Here is a 22,324-nt window from a genome sequence, read left to right as displayed (position 1 = left end):
GGATCCATCATGCCTTGTTACCACTGTGCAGGCTGGTGGTGGTGGTGTAATGGTGTGGGGGATGTTTTCTTGGCACACTTTAGGCCCCTTAGTGCCAATTGGGCATCGTTTAAATGCCACGGCCTACCTGAGCATTGTTTCTGACCATGTCCATCCCTTTATGACCACCATGTACCCATCCTCTGATGGCTACTTCCAGCAGGATAATGCACCATGTCACAAAGCTCGAATCATTTCAAATTGGTTTCTTGAACATGACAATGAGTTCATTGTACTAAAATGGCCCCCACAGTCACCAGATCTCAACCCAATAGAGCATCTTTGGGATGTGGTGGAACGGGAGCTTTGTGCCCTGGATGTGCATCCCACAAATCTCCATCAACTGCAAGATGCTATCCTATCAATATGGGCCAACATTTCTAAAGAATGCTTTCAGCACCTTGTTGAATCAATGCCATGTAGAATTAAGGCAGTTCTGAAGGCGAAAGGGGGTCAAACACAGTATTAGTATGGTGTTCCTAATAATCCTTTAGGTGAGTGTATCTACAGTGAACTTTTCATATAAGCAGACAATATCCGATTTATAAAAAGATCTTGTGTAAACAGTTTATTCCGAAGAAATATTTTCATCAGCGATCTATAAGCTTTTGTATACTTAAATCTGCATATTTTTTATATTTTTGACATTGTTTTTTACTTTATTAAAGGGGTCATATAATGCCATTTTTGTACAAGCTAATACGATTCTTTAGGGTCTAAATTAAAAGTTTGTAATATACTTTAATTTAAAATTCTCATTAGTATTGTAAGAAAACACTCACTTTACCTGGTCAATAACAACTCTGTTTTCAGCACGCCGTTTAAGTGCATGTGTCTTTAAATGATAATGAGCCTTGCTCACCCCGCCCCTCTGTTCTGTGCGTAATAACACCTTAACACAATAACACAATAACCATAACGCGTTGTTCATTATAAACGTGGGATTATGAGAATTATATAGAGAACGTCGTACATAGAAAACATGCCGTAATGTACCCTGAGTGTAAACAGCCGCATTCATCATGAAGCGTGCTAGCGATTTGCAAAGATTAATATAAATATTAATATAAAGGTTAATAAAACGTTACACTCACTTCTTCTTCTGGAGGTGCAGCAGGAACACGAATAGTTGGTACCGATCCTTTTTTCAGGAGCAGCTTCTAAGCAAAACCAGCTTTATACTGACCTCGTTTATAAAGCAGTCTGGTGTGTGAAATGATTCGCGCAAACATGAAAGCATTGATGTTGATCGTGGGGAATATTCCCTTCGAAAACAAACCTCAGCCACTGCGTCTTCAGCGGTTCGGATTTAGGAACATCAAAATGACTGATGTGTTCCTTATTACACCCAAGAACAGAACACCACAATCGCTTAGACGCCATTCTGCTCATAGACAGTGCTCCAGTGAGTATCAACAATGACGCGCAGACTATGATGACTGACAGCGCGCTCACGAGCGGGGGCGGGTCTGAATTGAAACGCTACTGTCAATCAACAATCGTGGAAGGGGCGTCCGACCGTGTGACGTCACACGGTCGAACGGCTTGATATGAGACGTGAAAACATAAGGAGATTGAAAAAAAACACTGGATGGATTTTTATCATTTTATGATGGTTGTGTACAGGCACTGCCAACACACATTTCAGTGCAATCAACTTGTAAAAGTGCATGTACCATTATATGACCCCTTTAAATGTATCTTTCATGTCAAATTCTTACATTTGATAAATGAATTCAATATGCACTATAGAGCTGTTACCAATTAAACAAAATACTGTATACTGCAAAATTACAACTGCAATAAATAATGCTATGAGATTAATATTTAAAATTTTTGAATATACAAATAAGAACTTACTGAGTGAGTCATCAAATCATTCCTTCAAAACGCTGAATCGTTTAGTAAGAGGACAGCGCTACTGCTTTGAGATACGCAATAGTTCTACTCTGATCTTAGTTTGGAACTATTTTCGTCGGTAAAACAGAACAAAAATATTCAATATTGTGTCTAAAATGCAAGTAATTTAATAATAACTACTTGTTAATTGAACTAAAATCCCTTGTCCCATTATGTTAACTATATCATTTGTTATAAATAAAAAAAACTCAACATTTAGAATTTTTACCTCAGGACATTTCTTCTGTGAGTTTCTTTATGCGTGCCGTTACGCTCATTTGTTTTGATTTCTCCACTAAAGTCTCTCTCTCTCTCTCTCTCCAGAAAACACTATCCATTATCAATTGCTGTTTATGTAATAAAATCAGAATCACTCGATGTGTGTTTCGATGCTTCACTGGCTATTTGACAGACATTGGGCTCCTCCCCCTTTTCAAATAGCCAATAGCATTTAGTTGACCTCACAGACTGCAAGTCGTACTTGACAGCGAATCAGAGCACTGATGATACGCTGGATTCAATAGTAGAGGTGTGAATAAATGGTAATTAAGTTCTGAATGCTTATATCTCCTAAATGCGAATTTTGTCATTGTTTTGGAACACACCAGCTTATTCATAACCTTAAGGCTAACATATTTATAAAGACAAAAAAAAACAAACATACATTTTGATTTCGGGGGCCATTAAGGACCCGTGGCCACCCTGTAACAGTTGCTAAAATGTATATTTTCTCTCCTTAGAGGGAAAATGAAAGCTCTTCTTACCTAGACCGTGCTCGTCACCGAAGTTCTTGACGGCCAGCCCGGTCCAGGTCTGCTCAGACACACACTTTATTATAACCTGATTTGCCTCAATGCTGTCTGGAGGAGTTGGTTTCCACAACCTCTCGACCTCTTCTGGCTTCGGGGAGTTGGTCTTCCACCCCTTCTGCGCTATCAGCCTCGCCACCTTTCCAGCTGAAGCCTTGCTGTGTGTGAAGTGTGCTGAAGAAAGAGTTACATAACTTTACTCATGCGAGTCACGATGAATTAATGGGTTAGTTCACCCAAAAATGGTAATAACCTCATAATTTACTCACCATCTAGTCATCCTAGGTGTATATGACATTCTGCTTTCAGACGAATACAATCTGAGTTATATTAAACAATATCCTGGCTCTTCCAAGCTTTATAATAGCAGTGAATGGGAGCCCAAAATTTGAAGCCCCAAAAAAAGTGCATCCATCCATAGGGTTGGGTATCGTTTTAATTTGAACAATTCCGATTCCTAATTTCGATTCCAATAATAAAAATAAAAAAACACCTTAGATATAATTCACAGTAAAAAATTAGCAAATCGCAAAAAAAAAGTTACAACTGAACAAAGATACGATTGAAATAAACTGTTTTAAGATTTTCAGGTATTCGGGAACAGAAACTGTAATCAAATGTAAAATAGCACTGCACTTTAGAAGAAAAAAATATACATTACAAATAAAAGTTATCCAGTCAAAAACAAGTGAATTTTCTCTTTGTTGTTTGAGTAGTGTTATTAGCTGCTGTCACTATGCACAGTTGCCCAATATAGTTACACATGCATGCAGCACATAAAAGCAAGTCATCTTGCACTTGAATGGTTTCACAAAGGAATCGATAAGAGGAATCGAAATTTTTATTTTATAACAAGTATCCGATTTCTGACCAAGTATTCGATTCCAGAATTGGAATCGATTTTCGATTCCCAACCATAGTCACAGTCATATCACAGGATCTCCTCACACAGGCGAACAGAACAATTTGGCACCCTCGTCCCGACTTGTGGGCCCTTCATGTATGGCCCCTCAACCGGTATCCGGGAACCTCCCGGAAAAGGTCCTAAACACTATCACCGAGGCTAGAGAGCCGTCAACCAGACGGCTCTACGCTCTTAAATGGTCAGCGTTCTCCGGCTGGTGTGCAGCTCGGGACCTTGACCCTTATTCATGTGATGTACCATCAGTACTTTCCTTTCTGCAAGAGCTGATGGACACGGGCCGGACCCCCTCCACGCTCAAAGTATACGTGGCGGCCATAGCAGCCTTCCATGCTCCTGTGGCCGGCCAGTCCTTGGGAAGGAATGACCTGGTCGTGCGCTTCCTTAAAGGGACCAGGAGGCTTAACGCGCCTCGACCCCCCTCTATACCTGCCTGGGACCTATCCACGGTTCTGAGGGCCCTTAAGGGACCCCCTTTCCAGCCGCTTCAGTTGGCTGACTTAAAGCCTCTCTCACTTAAGACTGCACTCCTGCTAGCACTAGCATCGGTCAAGCGAGTGGGCGACTTGCAAGCGCTCTCTATGAACGCTTCTGGTCTCAAATTCGGCCCTAACGACTCCAAGGTCGTCCTCAGGCCAAGACATGGTTATGTACCTAAGGTGCTCTCAGCCCCGTTCAGAGCCCAGGTCATTTCGCTATCGGCGCTTCCCTCACTGGAAGACGATATAGAATTGAGTCTACTCTGCCCTGTTAGGGCTCTCAGATTTGATCTGGAGTGTTCTGCCTAATTCAGACAGTCAGAACAGCTCTTTGTATGCTTCGGCCTCCGGACCAAAGGGCTTCCAGTCACGAAACAGAGATTATCAAGATGGATAGTGGACGCTACCTCTTTAGCCTACGCCTCAATGGGCATGCAATGTCCCAATAGGCGTCAGGGCTCATTCCACAAGGGGTATGGCCTCTTCATGGGCTTGGACCAATTGAAGACATTTGTGCAGCGGCCGGCTGGTCTTCGCCATCCACTTTTGTAAGATATTATAACTTGGAAGTGCCAGCACTGCAGGCACGAGTGCTTTCCATCTGAGAGGCCTTGGCCCCTGAAGGGTCCAAACACCTAGATATCCCTTTGCAGGCTCCGACTCTCTCTGGTCCCCGTTGGACTCTGACTCAGATATTTTCCTTACACATACGCATGGCTTTGCTTCAGAAAGCCTTTAATAACCCCCGTAGTCGTATGGATTACTTCTATAATGGATGGATGCGCTTTTTTGGGCTTCAAATTTTAGGCTCCCATTCATTCTAAATGATATTTAATGATTTTTATAATGATGCCATTATAAATCTTGGATTAGCCAGGATATTTTTTTATATAACTATAAAAAAATATATATTTTTATGTTCGTCTGAAAGAAGATAGTCATATACCTAGGATGACTTGAGGGTGAGTAAATCATGGTGTAATTTAAATTTTTGGGGGTGAACTATCCCTTTAATGGCCTAGTTTGTGTCGTGTCAATGCTGTATTGGTGTATTTTGAGACTCACACAGCAGATATTGCTCTCTCTGTTTGTACTGGGAGGCTCGCCACTTATCATAAAGCACACGGTCTTCTGGAAAACCTGAGTCGACACGCTGCTTTTTCGAGGGTGGCTGACCCTCCAGAGAAACGGGGAATCTGACTTTGAAGGCAGAGAAGTCTTTTCGTGAAGCGTGTTCCTCTATGCTGGATCCAGCAGAACTCAGTTCAGCCAATGAGGTGTCGTCGTCCGAGGAAGCACTGTATAAGTGATGAATACATATAAGAAAAAACACACTTGTATAAAAAGGACCAGTTGTATAAACATAGCCATTATGTTAAGACATTATCTTAAGTTCTAGTGTGACCACTAGCAGTTAGTCAGGGGCAGTCCGTTTAAATTTTCTGTATCAAATTAGGCTAATCTACGTTTTGATGTAACAAAAATAAAAAAATGGGATAGTTCACCCCAAAATGAAAATTAGCCCATGATTTACTCACCATGAAGTCATCCTAGGAGTATATGACTTTCTTCTTTCAGACGAATACAATCTGAGTTATATTAAAAATGTCCTGGCTCTTCCAAGCTTTATAATGGCAGTGAATGGCTGTTTTCGAAAGCTGAAGCGCAGAGGAGAGAGCAAAACACCAGTCACGAATTAGACGTCTAAAACGACATTATTAGTTTTTTAAATGTTGGAGGAGCTTGATTTTGTTGCCCAGCCCTGTTTGTTTGAACCGCGCAAGGCATCAAAGCTTACGTTCTTCATTGGCACCATTTATTTTCAAGCATGTTAATGGCATATTTTTATGAATGAAGACCAGTAGGCCTATCACTGATATAGCTACTTATGTCTCGATGAAAAAAAAATTTGAAACATTTATAAGGCTTAAAAAAAATATAACAACTTTTAATTTAAGTGAACTTAAAACAATCCTCACTTAAACCCACAATAAATGTCATATTTACCTGTACCTTACCTGTCTAACCGATGTGAATTATATAGAAATTGAATACGTTTATAAAACAGTCCGCACTGCATAAATTATAAATGAAAAATAGATTAATCCTTAAGCGTTGAGCAGTTAGTAATTTTCTCTGTTCCCATTGTTCTTTGGTTAACTTTACTAACAGAGAGAATTGCTGTGTGACGTCGCGCCCTCCGCACCCCTCTAACCGTCAGGATGGGTGTGGCTAGCGTGTATATAAGGAAGGGCTCACAGGCTGAAATCTGGTTTTCGTAGTCTGAAGCGCAAAAGCACGTGGCGCGACACGGCAGGTTACGCAACACTCGTTCCCTCTTCTAGAGAGAACCGAGGTTACGTTAGGTAACCGAGTACGTTCTCTTACGAGAGGTTCTCTCGTATTGCGCAAGTTAGCTTACGCTACGGGAACCCCTTGTCAACGCCGTGCGCGCCGAGCAGTCAGTGTATGAATCCCAGGGAAAACGGGGACGCCACATGCTGGAACAGGTGGCCAGTCGGAGAGACGGGCCAGCACATGTAATAAGCACTTCATATAAAATAGAGCGGCACTGCCGGTCTATGTATCAATGTAGGCAATGCGGCCAGCAGCACGGGCCGGCACAGTACACAAGCACATCATAGGGGAAAATAGAGCGGTCTCGCCGGTCTATGTGTATACAGAAATACCCCACCCTTGGTGCCATACCAGAAATACTAACAGTACATGAACGTAGTCTGCACATGAGTGACTGGGCAGAGCATACATATCCCTTATACTGATAACAGTTTAGCCTGCAAGGCGGGAACTTCCAGGTTATAAAACCTCATGAATGTAGATGGGGAGGCCCAGCCCGCCGCCATGCAAATATCGTGAATAGAAATCTCGCTGGACCACGCCCATGACGAGGCCATGCCTCTAGTGGAGTGGGCTCTGATACCCATAGGGCACTGCAGGTGTTTGGAGGCGTAGGCTGCTGCAATCGCGTCCACTATCCACCTGGACAGGCTCTGTTTCGAGGCGGCGAGACCCTTGGTGCGCCCACCAAACGAAACGAAGAGCTGCTCGGAACGCCTAAAGGCGGCGGAGCGCGTAATGTAAACTCTCAGCGCCCTGACGGGGCATAAGAGGTTATCACTGTCCTCGCTATCGGATGCTGGCAGAGCCGACAAGGAGATTATTTGCGCCCTAAAGGGAGTACCAATCGCTTTGGGGATGTAACCGTGTCTCGGTTAGAGGATGACTTTGGAGTCATTTGGTCCAAACTCAAGACATGCGGGGCTAACAGATAGCGCGTGTAGATCCCCCACGCGTTTTACTGAAGACAGAGCTATCAGAAAAACGGTTTTGAACGAAAGGTATTTCGGGTCCACGGATTCAAGCGGTTCGAAGGGAAAAGCTTTCAGGGCCTCCAGGACCAAGGACAGATCCCAAATAGGAACCGAGGGGGCCCGCGGGAGATTCATCCGTCTGGCTCCTCTGAGGAAACGGATGATGAGCTCGTTTCTTCCTATTGCGCGGCCGCGCGTCGTCTCCGCAAACGCTGCAATAGCCGCAATATACACTTTGAGCGTGGAGGGGGACCTGCCCTCGTCCAACAGCTCTTGTAGGAAGAAGAGCACCCGTGGAACCCCGCATGTTCGTGGATCCAGGCCCTTAGTAGCGCACCATTTAGAGAACACAGACCATTTAGAGGCGTAGAGCCTTCTCGTGGAAGGAGCTCTAGACTGCGTGATCGTGTTTACGACCCCTTCTGGCAGGTCAACGGGTATCCGTTGATTGTCCACGCATGCAGAGACCAGCGCTCTGGATGGGGATGCCAAATTGAACCACCGGCTTGAGAGAGGAGATCCTTTCTCACCGGGATCGGCCATGGGGCTAAGTGCGACAGCCTCACTAGCTCTGGGTACCAGATTTGATTCTCCCATCGCGGGGCTATTAGGAGCACTGGGAGGTGCGTTTCCCTGATCCTCTTGATGACCTGTGGTAACAGGGAGATCGGAGGGAAAGCGTACAGCGGGAGGCTGGGCCAGGTTTGGGCCAGCGCATCCTCGCTCTTTGAGAAGAACGTCGGGCAGTGAGCGTTGTCTTCTGACGCAAAGAGGTCGACTTTCACCCTGCCGAATAGGCGCCAGAGTGACTGGACTGTCTGGGGGTGCAGAGACCATTCTCCCGGGGGAATGATGTCTCTGGACAGTCTGTCTGGGCCGCGACGTTCAGGTGGCCCGGCACGTGCGCAGCTCTCAGCGAGCGCAACGAGTGATGAGCCCACACGAGAAGGCGTTCTGTCAGTTTGCAGAGGTTCCTGGATCTGACGCCGCCCTGTCGGTTCAGATAAGACACCACAGACATGTTGTCCGAGCGGACTAGCACATGGTGATCCCGTATGAGTGGGAGGACCGCTATCATCTCCAAACAGTTAATGTGGAGGCATTTCTCCTGGTCTGACCACAGGCAAAAGACCGGTTTGCCCTCGAAAAGAGCGCCCCAACCTAAGTTGGATGCATCCGTCGAGATAACTTTGCGGTGCGAGACGGCTCCCATTGTCACTCCCCGTTGGTACCAGTTGGCCGTTAACCAGGGCTTCAGTGCTGAAACGCAGCTCTGAGTCACTCTGAATCGAATGCCGCCGGAAGCCCAGGCTCTGTGAGGCACTCGGGCATTCAACCAGCGTTGCAACGGGCGCATACGCTGTAGACCCAGCTGAAGCACTGCTGCAGCTGAAGCCATACAACCCAGCATCCTCTGAAATGTTTTGAGAGGTGCGGTGCTGCCCGGCTGGAAAGACGCGGCCAGGAGTCGAATGCAGGGCGCGCGCTGTGTCGACAGGCGGGCCGTCATTGTCACAGAATCCAGTTCCAAACCCAGAAAAGAGGTTGACTGACTGGGCAGCAATGAGCTGTTGGTCCAGTTGACCGTGAGACCCAGGCTTTCCAGGTGGCTGAGAAGCACTGTTCTGTGAGCGATAAGCTCCTCCTCTGACTGTGCTAGAATCAGCCAATCGTCCAAATAGTTCAAAATTCGCATTCCCTGGCCTCTCAGGGGAGCGAGAGACGTGTCCATGCACTTCGTGAATGTACGGGGTGCTAAAGACAGGCTGAACGGCAGGACGGTGTACTGATATACCTGACCGTCGAAGGCGAATCTCAAGAATGGCCTGTGACGGGGTATTATCTGGATCTGAAAGTAAGCGTCTTTCAGATCGAGGGAGATAAACCAGTCCCCCGGGCGATTCTGCGCGAGGATCTGCCAGGTTGTGAGCATTTTGAACGGTCTTTTCATAAGAGCTTTGTTCAAATTCCTCAGATCCAAAATCGGTCTGAGGGCTCCGTCCTTCTTGGGAACGAGAAAATAACGGCTGTAAAAGCCTGACTCGCTCAGAGAAGGGGGTACCGGTTCTATAGCCCCTTTGCACAGAAGTGTCGCTATTTCTGCACGAAGTAGATGTGCTACTTCCCCATTCACTCTTGTCTCGGTCCGCGCTTGAAAGCGCGGGGGGCGGCGAGCGAACTGCAGAGTATAGCCCTTTTTTACTGTGCTCAGCACCAATTCTGACGCGCCTGGAATAGCTTCCCACGCTTTCGCGTGTGCGGCTAGGGGCAGAATGGCCTCCGGGCTCTGATTGCCACGTATCGCGGGCATGATACGGAGGCGTGGGCGCAGCGCGCGCACTCTTGGTGCTTAACCCTCTGAGGTCGACAAACGCGCCCACGCGTTTTGCTGGATTTTTTTCAGTTCAGTTCAAAAGAAATAAATTTTGCTCTGTTGACTTTGATATTACAAGCAAGTTTCATACATCAATCGATTCTGTTAAATGTGTATTATTTTTGTGTATACTCACAATAAAAACAAAGTGTTGTGCTTTTTGCCAAATAAAGAAAAATAAACGTGATGCGAGTTCTGCCTTCTCTCTGCCAGTGAAGACCATTCTGAAACGCGTCCGAAAATGAACAATAACTCAACGAATACTGAGTCAAACAGGCATACAGTCACACAGGCATGAAGCTTGAATTCTCTTCTTTAAAATGAGGTAATTTATATAAAAAAAAAATATTCTCATCTTGTGAAATCTGTGTTAAAAGAGAGCGATTCCAGTCGAGCTCATTAGAGCTCATTCAAAGGTAATGTGACTCCGCCCACGGAGAGCGCGCGCTATTCAAACGCAAATTACTGAGGCAAACCTGTGAACGCCCCCATATCAGCTCGAGAAAACACAAGTTTAATCATATCATTGTAGCCTACGTGTTTACACCATCTGGCAGCGCTGTGAGGAATAATAATAACGGAAAATCTACCTCAGAGAGCGGGTATTGCAGGAGAGAGGATCCGAATATGTAGTAAGTTTTTTTTCCTTCTCAAGTTAATCGCGTTTCTGTGAATGAATGAACGGCAGCCGCAGAGATGCGCGCTGTTTATCACAGCTCGCAAAAAGACAGTTTAAATTTAAATTGCGTCTCTGTGTGAATGAATGATGATGTTTTAGCAAACTGTATTGCTATACTGAGATGAGTAAACTGAAAATTAACATTTATATGCCCTAATATTTCATAAAAACAACGTTACAGTCAGGCGTTTCTGTTTGTGAATGAATGTTTCGGTTTTAGCAAACTGTATTGCTATACTGAGTAAAAATCGACTGAAATGTTGAAATAAAATGTATTTGTATAAGCAACGTATTAAACTGCAAATTAACATTTATATTTCTTATAATAAAAACGAAAGACCTATGTTACAGACATATGAAAGACAACATTTCGTTGATTAGTTTTGGATAGATTATACATTTTTACTGTAAAATATCTGCCAACTCAAATAAGCCAATATTTGTTTGCCAATATTTGCTCATGTTAAATATAGTATGTTTTGTCAAAAATAAAGTAATCAAATAATCAATCAAATCCTTAACTTTGAAATATGTATGATAAAATGTATACTTTAGTTTTTACAAAGAAAGATTACAATTGTTGTAATTGTAACCTTTTTAATAAAAAAATATATTTACAAGGTAGATGTAAACAAACTATTAAAAGGTAATAAGGTAATAAGCCTTTTCTTTAAATAATTTTTATTGTGTTTTATTAGTGACAAATTTGGGGAGAGGATAAATATTCCAAAACTGAAAATACAGTATGAGAATTAACTGCACAATTACTAGACATGTTTTCCTTGGATATTATAGGCCAAATTGCAAGCACACTATGTGGAAAAATAAAAAATAATTGAGATGCTTCCAACTGTTGCTCTTGCATTCTTGTGGCTCAGTGACTCACCTGAATGAAAGGGTCATTAAGTATGCAGGCCCCATTGTCTCCTAAGGTGTGAACCACTAAATATGCATGATCGTTGACGCCCACTCCGCATATTTCCTTTCCAAACAGAAAGTGCTTTGCAAAATTCAAATCAATGTATTGTGTTATGTGAATGATAAGGGCAGGATGATTTTCACATCATTTTGAAGAAAAAAACACTAGGCAATGACATCTATTAGACAAAAGTCTTATTGGCACATATTTAGTATGTGTTTTATGGCCTTATTTCAGAAACTTTAGTTTTTAGTTTTTTCAATAACCACGCATAAACATTATTCTCTCAAAAATGCAGACATGTACATTCTTGTTGCTCACATATTATGGTAGCCCTGTTTGTGCTAAATAGTGTGTAATTTTTTTTTGCCATTAATATGTTTATAAGCAACTGAAAAAAGCACAAATGTCAGGGCATGTCAGAACATCTCAAGGACCCCAAAAACCCCTCAGACCTCAGAGGGTTAAACACGGCGGCTCGCAAGCAGCGATGGCTAGCCGTTTTACACACAGTGTCCCGGTGGCTTTGGACGGGGAACATATAGTGTGAGGCACGACGCGCGAGGGCGGCGTCGGGGGCGAAATGTTTGTCAGTATGTGTGAGCGCTAGAGGGCGGGCACAGGACTTACACTTGAAACATGACCGGTAGTGAGAGGCCGTGTAACAGAGCGGGCAGTGAGTAGGTGTGGGCACGGGGAGGGTGGACACGTGACCTACTTCTAACACTCGAGCGGCTTTTGCCCGCTTTATGAGAGTGGGCTCTGTGAGAGACACGGGATTTGTAGTGCTTGTGTGCAGGGGTGAACACAGAAACGTGGGCACATTCACTACACTTGAAACACATGCGGCGTGAGCCGTGCAACCAGACATTATACTCTTTCTGAGATTTTTCAGGGTCGCCGTGAAAACGGCGGTTGTGTACAGGCGAGAGGGTAGTTTTACCGGCTCGTTGGCTGCGAGGTAAACATCTGCAGTAGCCGTGGCAACGGGGACTTACAGAGCGTGAAGCTTTGGCGGTGGTCCGGCCACAGCGGGACTCAACCGTCTTTTCCTTCCTCGGGCTAGGAGGACTTCGCGGGCTCGGGTTTCACCGCTATCCTCGGCCGGGGCCCCCGCGGGGGAGGCGGCCTGTTTCGGCTGGTCGAGCGCGATCTAGGGCGGCCGCCCTGTCGTCGCTGCGAGGACGGAGGTTGAGCTGGACGCTGGGCGCAGCGTTGCGCAGGCTGGGCGCGAGGACGGCGTGCGGCTGAGCTTGAGCGTCGAGGCAGAAAAAGGTTCATAGCCTGAGTGGTCTTCTGCACCTCCGAGAAGCGGTCCACGATCCCGTTTACCGCTGGGCCGAACAGGCCGGTGGGGGAGAGAGGGGCGTTGAGAAACGCTGCGCGCTCGGACTCCCTCATGTCGGCGAGTGTTAGCCAGACATGCCTCTCTGTAATGGTCAGAGAGGCCATGCACCTTCCCAGGGCCTGCGCAGCGGATTTCGTGGCGCGAAGAGAAAGATCCGTCGCGCTTGTGATAGAGGCAGACTCCGAGCCTTTCTCGTCCAGATCACGGAGAAGATCGGCTTGGAGAATCTGCAGCACGGCCATCGAGTGCAGGGCCGATGCAGCCTGTCCGGCGGCGGAGAAAGCGCGGCCGACGAGGGCTGATGTGGTCCTGCAAGCCTTAGACGGGAGGGCAGCCTTTGAGCGCCATCCAGAAGGCGGGCAAAGGTGCGCTGCGACCGCCTCTTCCACGGGGGGAATGGCATTGTACCCCTTCTCAGCGGCGCCGTCAACCTGTGAGAGCGTCGATGAGGTATGGGAAGCAACTCTCGCGGAGAATGGTGCATTCCACGATTTAGAAAGCTCGCTGTGGAGCTCAGGCAGGAAAGGCGAACATGAAGGTCTAACGTTAGGCTACTTGTCATACATTGCTGACAGAAAATGCTGTGGTTTAAATTGGACTAGTTTTCATGGTAGGCCTACACAGAATTTTTTTTTGTTTTTTGTTTTTTGTAAGCTACACAGAATATTTAATTAAATATTAAAATGAAATATTTAGCCAAGTCTGAAGTTACCAAGCAGCAGTGTATGTTAACGTTAGCTCAGTTATCAACAGGTGTAGACAGAAAATATGATTATCCTGACCTGAGCTAATTTACTGAATCAACCAACTCACATCTCCTTTCTTTCTTTTCATCCATGATGACATTAAAGTCACCTGTTGTTGTTTCTGGCGTTTCATCGCTGTCTGTGCCGCAACCGCTACTTGCTCATTAGAACATTCAGTTACACAGGCTTGGTCCTGTTCCTCCGTGGCAATGACGCCGTGCGGTTAAACATCATAACAAACGAATTTGAAGGGGGGTTGGGGGGGGAGGTCAACGGGATTTTGGAAAGTGTCCCCATAGGAAATTACGCCCGTGGGTAGGACATCATCCCCAAGCTTCATGAACTAGCGCTCCTTTCACCGACAACACTAACGTGACGTATAAATCTCAATCACACTGTGTTGCCAGGCCCCGCCCTGCTCTGCTTCTGATAGGCTTGTAACATTAGTAAGAGCTGCGTTCCTTTCATATGATTGGTAGGTGAAATCAATTGACTCGAAAATATTAAACCGCATGCAAGTTCCAATTTATTTATTTATTTTCTTCCTCACAGCCGCACGCCGGAGATCCGGCACGGTGCCGGAATACTTTAAGCCCTGTAATCAGCCATTCACTGCCATTATAAAGCTTGGAAGAGCCGGGACATGTTTTAATATAACAAGATTGTATTCGTCTGAAAGAAGAATGTCATATACATCTAGGATGACTTGAGGATGAGTAAATCATGGGATACATTTTATCTATGGGTGAACTATCCCTTTAAAGAAAAAAATGTATGTCTAACTTGTAAGACTTATGGTCTTACGCAACCGGCCCCAGGTGATGTGTTGAGTCCTTGTTGAGTGGAGACTGACCCGGACAAGGAGTCGAGGAGCTCAGCGGCGTCCACGATGTCCTGAGGCGTTGGATTTCCAGTGTCACTGGACAGGTACAGGTTTACGGCCCTCTGTTTACACACCGGGAGGCTTTGTGAAGCCGATCTAACAGCCCTCCGCACGTCCTGACTCGTCACACAGGCCAGTTTATACCTGCAGGAAGAAAACATCACTCAAACGTTAACTGTGATATGACTGTGACTAGGGTTGGGAATCGAAAATCGATTTGAATTGAATGAAATCGAATACTTGCTCAGGAATCGGATACTTGTTACAAAATGCAAATTTCGATTCCTCTTATCGATTCCTTTGTGAGCATTTCGATATGACTTTAAAACATTGAAGGTGCAGTCTGTAAGAATGACAGCTAGTGGTGGAAATAGGTACTGCAGTCCACATTCAAGATATAGGACATGGTTGTTTCTCTACTGTAGATTGGGCAACTCTTAAAGTGACAGCAATCTAAAATAACACTAATCAAACAACAAAAGACAGAAAACTCACTCATTCTTGACTGGATAACTTTTGCAACTATATTTCTAATGTATATTTTATTTATAAAGTGCAGTGCTATTTTACTTTTGATTACAGTTTCTGTACCTGAATACCTGAAAATCTTAAAACACCGTTTCAATCGTATCTATTTGTTGCGATTGCTAGTATTTTATTAGTTCTTTTTTAATTACTGTGTGTGTTTACTAGTCTTTAATAATGCTTGAAATTTATATTAGTTAGGCTAGTTGTTTTTGCAATGGTATTTTTAGCCTGTTGATTTTTGTTCAAGATATTCAGATACAACTAAATGTTTTGCAGTAAGACTAAATGTGAATGATATCAAAGTTTTTTTCTTTTTTTTTTTTCTTACTGGATTCAAAATTAGGAATTGATAAGCAGAATTGACCGTTCGCAAAGACCCGCCCCCTATAGTTACTGTTGCTATGTCCGACAAACCATGCCGCTCTCACGCCCCACCATGTTCTCACACAGTGAAAAATACATTGCGCATGATTGCAGAGCAGAGAGGACACTGACAACACACTGACAGACAGGACAGACCAGGTTACTTTTGATATGAAACAAAGTCTCAACTTTCAAATTTGGTCATTTTGTAAAGAAATTTAAACAAATACCGTTTTGTGGCTCTTTAATGTGTCGTGACAGATCGCTGTGGCGCCTCAGTTAAAGCTTCTCGTGAACCGATCATCTCTTCCTTCTAGTTAATTTATAGCATCAAATAAACATGAATGAACATAAGAAGGAATGTTGTTTTAACCGCGGAAAGACGTCAGTATACTCCGTTTTTCAGGTTCAAATCCTCCAACATTGATCTAGTAACTCTCCTGACTGATTTGTCGGACATAAATGGCAGATGGCGGATTATGATTGGTCAGATCGCCTGTCAATCAAACTCCCTGCGAAGGGTCAATTGGAATCGGAATAGTTGAGATTCAAACGATACCCAACTCTAACCGTGACTGACAGGATATAGTAAAGTGTTTCCATTTACACATGGATCTGTGTAGGTACAGTACGTACATTTCATGGAGGTGGAACACGTCATGTGACACATTGGAAACAGCCTCGCCGGACGACGACACGAAAAAACCCTGGCAGAATGTTTCGAGCCTGATGTTCCCAGGCCTGATCTGCTTGTAGTACAGCTGAAAACACTGCGGAGAAACACCACAGTTACTGAATGTAAAACACAGGCGCTGCGCAATCTGCTGTTTGTATCACGCTCAAACTTACAGCTTCCTCCTCTTGTGTCAAGGCTATTTGTATGCTTGCAGTTTTCTCCTTCCTTACGCCGATCACCACCCTGCCACCGTGAGCGATCCGCTCCACCCAGTCCTCATCCTGGGGAACATCGAAAAGGTTTAGTTTAATATTGCATACGTGTCCAGCATATCCTGAGCACAAAAACTCATTAACCCTTGTGCAACCGTATGGACATTTTTTGTCTTTTTTCAGTTTAGTTTTTTTGATAATTTTGTCTGTGCAAATGCCAACTGTATAAATTTTGGCACAGGTGTGAATTTTTATTGAAATTGTACTATTATAAAAAAAATGTGTGTGTGTGCGTTTATGTGCTTTTAATTTTTGAGAGAAAGAAACTATACTGCAAATCACAAATCCAACCACTGTGTGTATCAGTGGAGTTTTGCTGCATCTAATGGAGAAAATGTGTTCCTGCGCCCAAACAATATCTCACTGAAAGCTCTTTTTTTTGGATCTCAACCTCAAATTTGGAGCACAACTTGTTTAGATTTATGGCTTTGATTTTTGAGTTCAACATGTTTCATAAAATATATATTTTATATAAAATATTGCTCATAAACTTAAACCTCTATAACTTTTCACTTTTTAAACTTTTACTTTAACAATAATCTGCCGAGGGTCTTCTTTAAAATGAGGCCAAACTTAAGTGTGTGCAACCAAGCTTCAATTTTTATGACAGTTTTTTGACACAGAAACTATGGACCTCTATGGTTTTTTTGTCCTCTATGGACCTATGTGTAACTTTTTTTAATTGACGCACAAGGGTTAAAGTAGATGAACTTACGGTCAATCCTGTCACGGCTCCTGGACGCTGCATGTGCCGGAAGACCAAGAGCGCCTGGAGGTAATAGCGGTACAGGGTCTTGTCGGGGCATGAGACCGCTGTGCCCGTCAGCAGATCCCTGTGGATCCTGAGAAAGTCTGACTTCGCAACTGTTAAAATCCTCTGGCAATCTTTAATGCTGGGAGCTCTCTCACTGAACCGTCTGTGACTGGATTAAACATAACAAACAAGACAGGTTATTAAAGACACCACCCTTGTGATTATGTGAGGAATCAACCATAACCTATGTTCTTAGTATTATTAAAATAGGGGTTGTATGCTTTAGATCATTTTGTTTGTGTACAGGATATAGCATGTTTTAGTTAATATATTATTTTAATTACATTTAATCATTTAGCAGACGCTTTTATCCAAAGCGACTTACAAATGAGGAGAACAATAGAAGCAGTTAAACTAACAATAGGACAACAATATGCAAGTGCTGTGACCCTTCCCAGTTAAGTCTAACGCAGTTTATTTTTTTAAATAGATATAGAATAGAAGAAACATTATAATATTATAGGGTATAGAATGCTTTAGTGAACGTTTTTGTTTTATGAATGTAGTAAGGTAGAGAGATTGATGTTGTCTGTGTGCAAGGATTAAATGTGGTTACTGCTATTGTAACAAACCTAGTTTCCTGAGAAGGATTAATAAAGTATCTATCTATCTATGTGCGTATATACGCATGCATGTATTTATAACATTAGTAAAAAAAAAAAAAAAGCACAATGCAAAATGAACATGTAACCTCGTATCCCAGGTCTTGTCATGTGTCTTGGATACAGTCTTCAGCGTGTCAGTGTAACTCTGGCATTTGGACCGGAGCTCTGGGTCGGTTCTGCACAGATCCAGCCTTGTCATCAGGTATTCCAGGAACCGTATAATGCTCCTGATGTAACTATAGAAGGTGGTTGTGCCCATGTCGGCGCACTGCAGGGCCGTCAGAAAGTCCCGGGTCTCTGTGCTCTTAGACAAGAAGTCCAGGGACGGCTCACTCGCCGTGGGCTGCAAGTACCGGAGGAAACGGGACACGTTGTCAACCTGTGAAGAAGGACGTGAGAAAGAAGTGTCAGCATTAAGATCATTAAAAGAAAGAAGAGCTACGGAACATAAGCCACATTTCCATTACCTTTCAAATCGCACAAACTGAAATTGTGAATTGAAAATACGCCCAATGGAAACGTGTCAATTTCGAAAAAACTCCCATATATATAAAAAAAGTTAATGCTTGCATGAGGTGGTTTTTCAGGCAGTTCGAAAAAGGAATAGTTCGTAAACCTGCAATGGAAACAGTTTTTGCGCATTTACAGGTCAGCTGACGTAGATGATGCGGTGTGTTTGGACAGAAGACGAGACAGATTTCTTCATTAAACTCATAAAAGACAAAAGAATTACAGGAATACTGGATTCTAAACAACAAAGAAATGCCACAGTTTATCAAGAGATTGAAGCAGAAATTAGTGGTCAACCGATATATCGCCAAGGCCGATGTGTTGGAAGTGGGACTTTTATTTTGACGGGTGGCGCTGAGAACACCAGCGCCTGCTCACACAGCGCTCACTCACATTCTCCGTCTTCATTAGTTTACGATCTCTGTCAGTCATATCTAATACTTTGTTAGACAGAACTGGTAAACAAAGAAAGTAAATGCTATGCGAAAAAGTAAAGCGTTGCTTTTATATTATTTGTAACAGAAAAGGCAAACAATCAGGCTAAAATACTTTCATTTACCGTCAACATTCAGCAAATGTGCATCTACATCATTTAATCAAATCTCTGAATATCTAATAAACATTTAATTTCATTGCAGATTTAATGGAATCCAGCTGTGATATCTTGTGAAGTGTGCATAAACGTGTTAGGGACGGTCGGTCCGTGTGAAGTGAGTGAATGTGAACAGAAGATCAGCTTCACAGGAGACACGATCGAAAAAATTTAAATCCTTCATTTTAAAATATGCTGTGCTATATCCAGTTGCCCACTGTGTCATATTCATATCGTTTTCACTGTGTGCTGTATGTAATATTAGTGTTACCTTGTCTTTATTTGAAAAAATATGATTACCAGTGCGCACAATATTACCAGATTACTGAGTGCAATGTTACAGTGTTTACTTCCTTTTTATTCACATATTCATATATTTTTAAACAATTACTTTATTTGTGAAATACTGTAATAGGATTGCAGATTCAAGAAGTTGCCATCTAAAGTATAAGCATGTTTATTTTAAGGATTTGTTTTCTAATTTATTTATATTTTATTAAATATTGATTAAAATAAATATAAAGTATAGGCTATATAAAAATACCGGCTTTACATCGGCCACCCTGCTCTCTAAGATATCGGCATCGGCCATCAAAAAAACAATATCGGTCGACCACTAGCAGAAATGAGGGAGAAACACTCCCTTTATGTAAGTTAAACATTTGGTCACTGGTGAGTCAAATATCCAAATGTCAGTTTTATATATTATATTTCTGTAAGATAAACTATCCTGTGTTGCCGATTACGGTCTCCTCCAGCGGGCGTACGTTAGTTCTCAGAGTATTGAGACACGTGACGCTCTGTCTCAACTGCCTGTATCCACTTTTATGTCCTAAGCACTCGTTTTTTGGGGTCGAGAGCTAATAAAAACGTATTTCTGGTTTTTTTTAGCTTCTTTGCTATCAGTTAAAATATCAGTTTACATTTCCAAACATTGTTTTTGCCATTAATTGTAATAATCCAGTGAGATTTGTGTATGCACAAGGAGTCTCAGAGATGCTTGAAGAAACCTTCCTGCAAAGCTACCTGAAAAAATATGCGCAAGTGTACCTGGACAAAAGCCGCTTTAAACGCAAAGGGTCGTTACACAATATATTGATTTGAATTAGTTAATAGAAGTTAAATCATAAATAAATTCAATTTGTGATTTTATTTTTGAAAGCATTCTCACTTTACAGCATTTTAACACGAGTGCCAGTGCTTCTCACGGTAGCTTTGCAGGAAGGTTTCTTCAAGCGTCTCTGAGACATTCCCGCAGTTCTTCTGGAGTTAGTCTGTCTCAGTTTCTTATAAATAAAAATACAAAACGAAATAAATCAGAATCAAGTCACAAGATGAGGAGCATATGTGTGCAAAATGCCTAAAGTGCAGGGGAACATATATTCAAAACACAAGCCATATATAGTTAGATTAGATAACCCTGACAGATCAATAAATAAAATTAAAATAAAGAAATTATTAAAATAACGATAGTAGCCAGAATTTTCTACTTTGTCTTTTTAACTGCAGAAACAACAATAAATGCTAAACTGGAGTCGCAGTCTTTTTAGCTAAAAATGTTCAAAGCATCCAAAAATCTAATTAGAACCGGCTGGAAAGTTTTGAAATGTACCCTATACCTGATCGAGAGAACAAATCCAGTCTTTCACTCTGTGTCTGTTGGAGTCTTTTCAAATTGTGCGCGCGGATAAAATACATTCTAAAACACGTAACGTGAAAAACGTTTAACGACATAATCTCCTAAAATAGTTACATTAAAATATGAAAACGCTTTACTATAGGAGGAACGCGCTGCAGTCATATTCTGGGTTCATCTGCTTATCTGCACATAGTATGGTTTCTTAATAAAGTGTGTACTGTGTGTGTACATAGATTAAGCCACGTTAAAGTGCCTTTTAAAAGCTTTTTTCACGTTAAGCATTTTAGAATGTCCTGTGGAAAACCAACTTGTTAACGTTGGCCGGCAGAAGTGCGATCATGGTTTTCCTGATGCTAAATCCAGCCTTGGAGAATATCCTTTCTGATGGTGTACATCCACACTTTAGATTTTCTTATCCCAGACATTGTTAAAGATTTAAATCCTTGCCGCCAAGACGCTCCTCTGTCGGTCACGGATTGAAAGTGAAACTTAAATCTGTCACGGGGTGTTTGGATTTATTTACGCACGTTAAAAAATATTTATTAAAAGCTTCTTTCTTTGCACATTTTTATATACAGCATTATCATAATAGGCTGAATGTTAACGTATTGACAGAAAACCGGTAGTTCTATGTGAAATCAGACATTGAGCACCCTCATATAGCCAAAGTGGCATGATCCTCGTTTCATAACACCTCAGCGAAGATTCGAGCGTGAGATCGGTAGTCGAATCAGGCTCCTCCAATCGAAGCATCGAATCTTCGACTATTCGGGGTCACCCCTAATGGCCGCTATATTTTAGTTGCATCGATTAATAGAAAAGCCGGCATTTCGCAATCGTTTTTTAATGACATTTATCGCAAAAGTTGAGCGTGTGAAGTGAAACGGGTGAAGAGATCTCACCTTCGTCTGACAGTGGGGGACCCTGAGTGACTTCATCAGGTGCTTCTTAAAGTCCACCAGGAGCTCGGCATTCGCCGGGAACTTGCCATACAGACCCGCCTCCTTCATCTTTATCCTCACGGAAGAGGTTTGGGTTGAAGGAGGATCTCTATCGGTCGTGTCCGAGTCACTGTCAGGATCCAGGGCCGTGTGGGACTCCTGAGGCTGGTTCGTGATGAAGAAACCCCGGCACAGAAGCTCCTTCACCATGACGGTCCGGGAGTGTGTGTCGGGAAGGATCTCACGGAGACGCCTGTAATCCCAGGTCCTGTTGTTGAAGATCCACTCTCGACTGGAAGCCCTGGCCTTCTGAACCTCCTCCATTCGCTCTTCAGGTGTGCTGCCGTTTCTCATGCAAACCCTGGCCAGGTGAACGGGGAGGTTCTCCTGAGGCTTGTGGCACCGCAAGCAGTGCACGATATTACGGTCAGCAGATCTTCGAGAAAAAAGATATAATAAATGTGATTGAAAGAAAGTAAATGGGAAGCAGCAGAACAGAGCTATTAGCATTTATATTGTGAGTGGCTGGAATGATTGTTAAGGGGTGTAACGATACCCTCAAGTCACGATTCGATACATCTCACGATACGATATTATTGCGATACTCCAAGACATATGATAAAAGGTAAACAACAAATGTGCTGTTGATTAAAATGCTAAATTTGGTATTAAATTGGTGGAAATGAACAGGCTTGGACTTGGTGCTGAAACCCAAAGCACAGGACAATAGAGACGCCAGAATAACAATATTCATGATTCTGAAGCTGAAAACACAGAATTATTGTAGATGAATATGCTTGTTCTGTGTCACTGACTAGATATATTTAAAATAATGTAGGACACTTTTACTGGTAACATCAGATATTTGGCATTATCAGGACACACACATATTCCCCCATTGCATTATTATACATTAAACTGCTATATGTAATGTTGAATATAATGTAGTACTGAC

General features: G+C 43.0%; 1 protein-coding gene across 2 annotated transcripts in view; it reads right to left on the bottom strand.

The window, feature by feature from the left end:
• The window catches only part of LOC309479369 (uncharacterized protein), a 54,293-nt gene that overhangs the window by 4,897 nt on the left and 27,072 nt on the right, over nt 1–22,324 (bottom strand). For both annotated transcript variants that reach the window (XM_082143466.1, XM_082143465.1), the window contains exons 2-9: nt 21,331–21,805; nt 17,774–18,066; nt 16,984–17,191; nt 16,170–16,277; nt 15,957–16,090; nt 14,400–14,573; nt 5,214–5,446; nt 2,703–2,921 (exon numbers count right to left, since the gene is read on the bottom strand). In XM_082143466.1, the coding sequence (XP_081999592.1) occupies nt 2,703–2,921; nt 5,214–5,446; nt 14,400–14,573; nt 15,957–16,090; nt 16,170–16,277; nt 16,984–17,191; nt 17,774–18,066; nt 21,331–21,805 (1,844 nt within the window). The remainder of the gene's footprint in view (nt 1–2,702; nt 2,922–5,213; nt 5,447–14,399; nt 14,574–15,956; nt 16,091–16,169; nt 16,278–16,983; nt 17,192–17,773; nt 18,067–21,330; nt 21,806–22,324) is intronic.

The sequence above is a fragment of the Leuciscus leuciscus genome, assembly GCF_965113295.1.
Source record: "Leuciscus leuciscus genome assembly, chromosome: 17".
Lineage (NCBI taxonomy): Eukaryota > Metazoa > Chordata > Actinopteri > Cypriniformes > Leuciscidae > Leuciscus > Leuciscus leuciscus.
The sequence above is the reverse complement of the archived record's forward strand: the minus strand, read 5'-3'. Positions and strand labels throughout refer to the sequence as shown.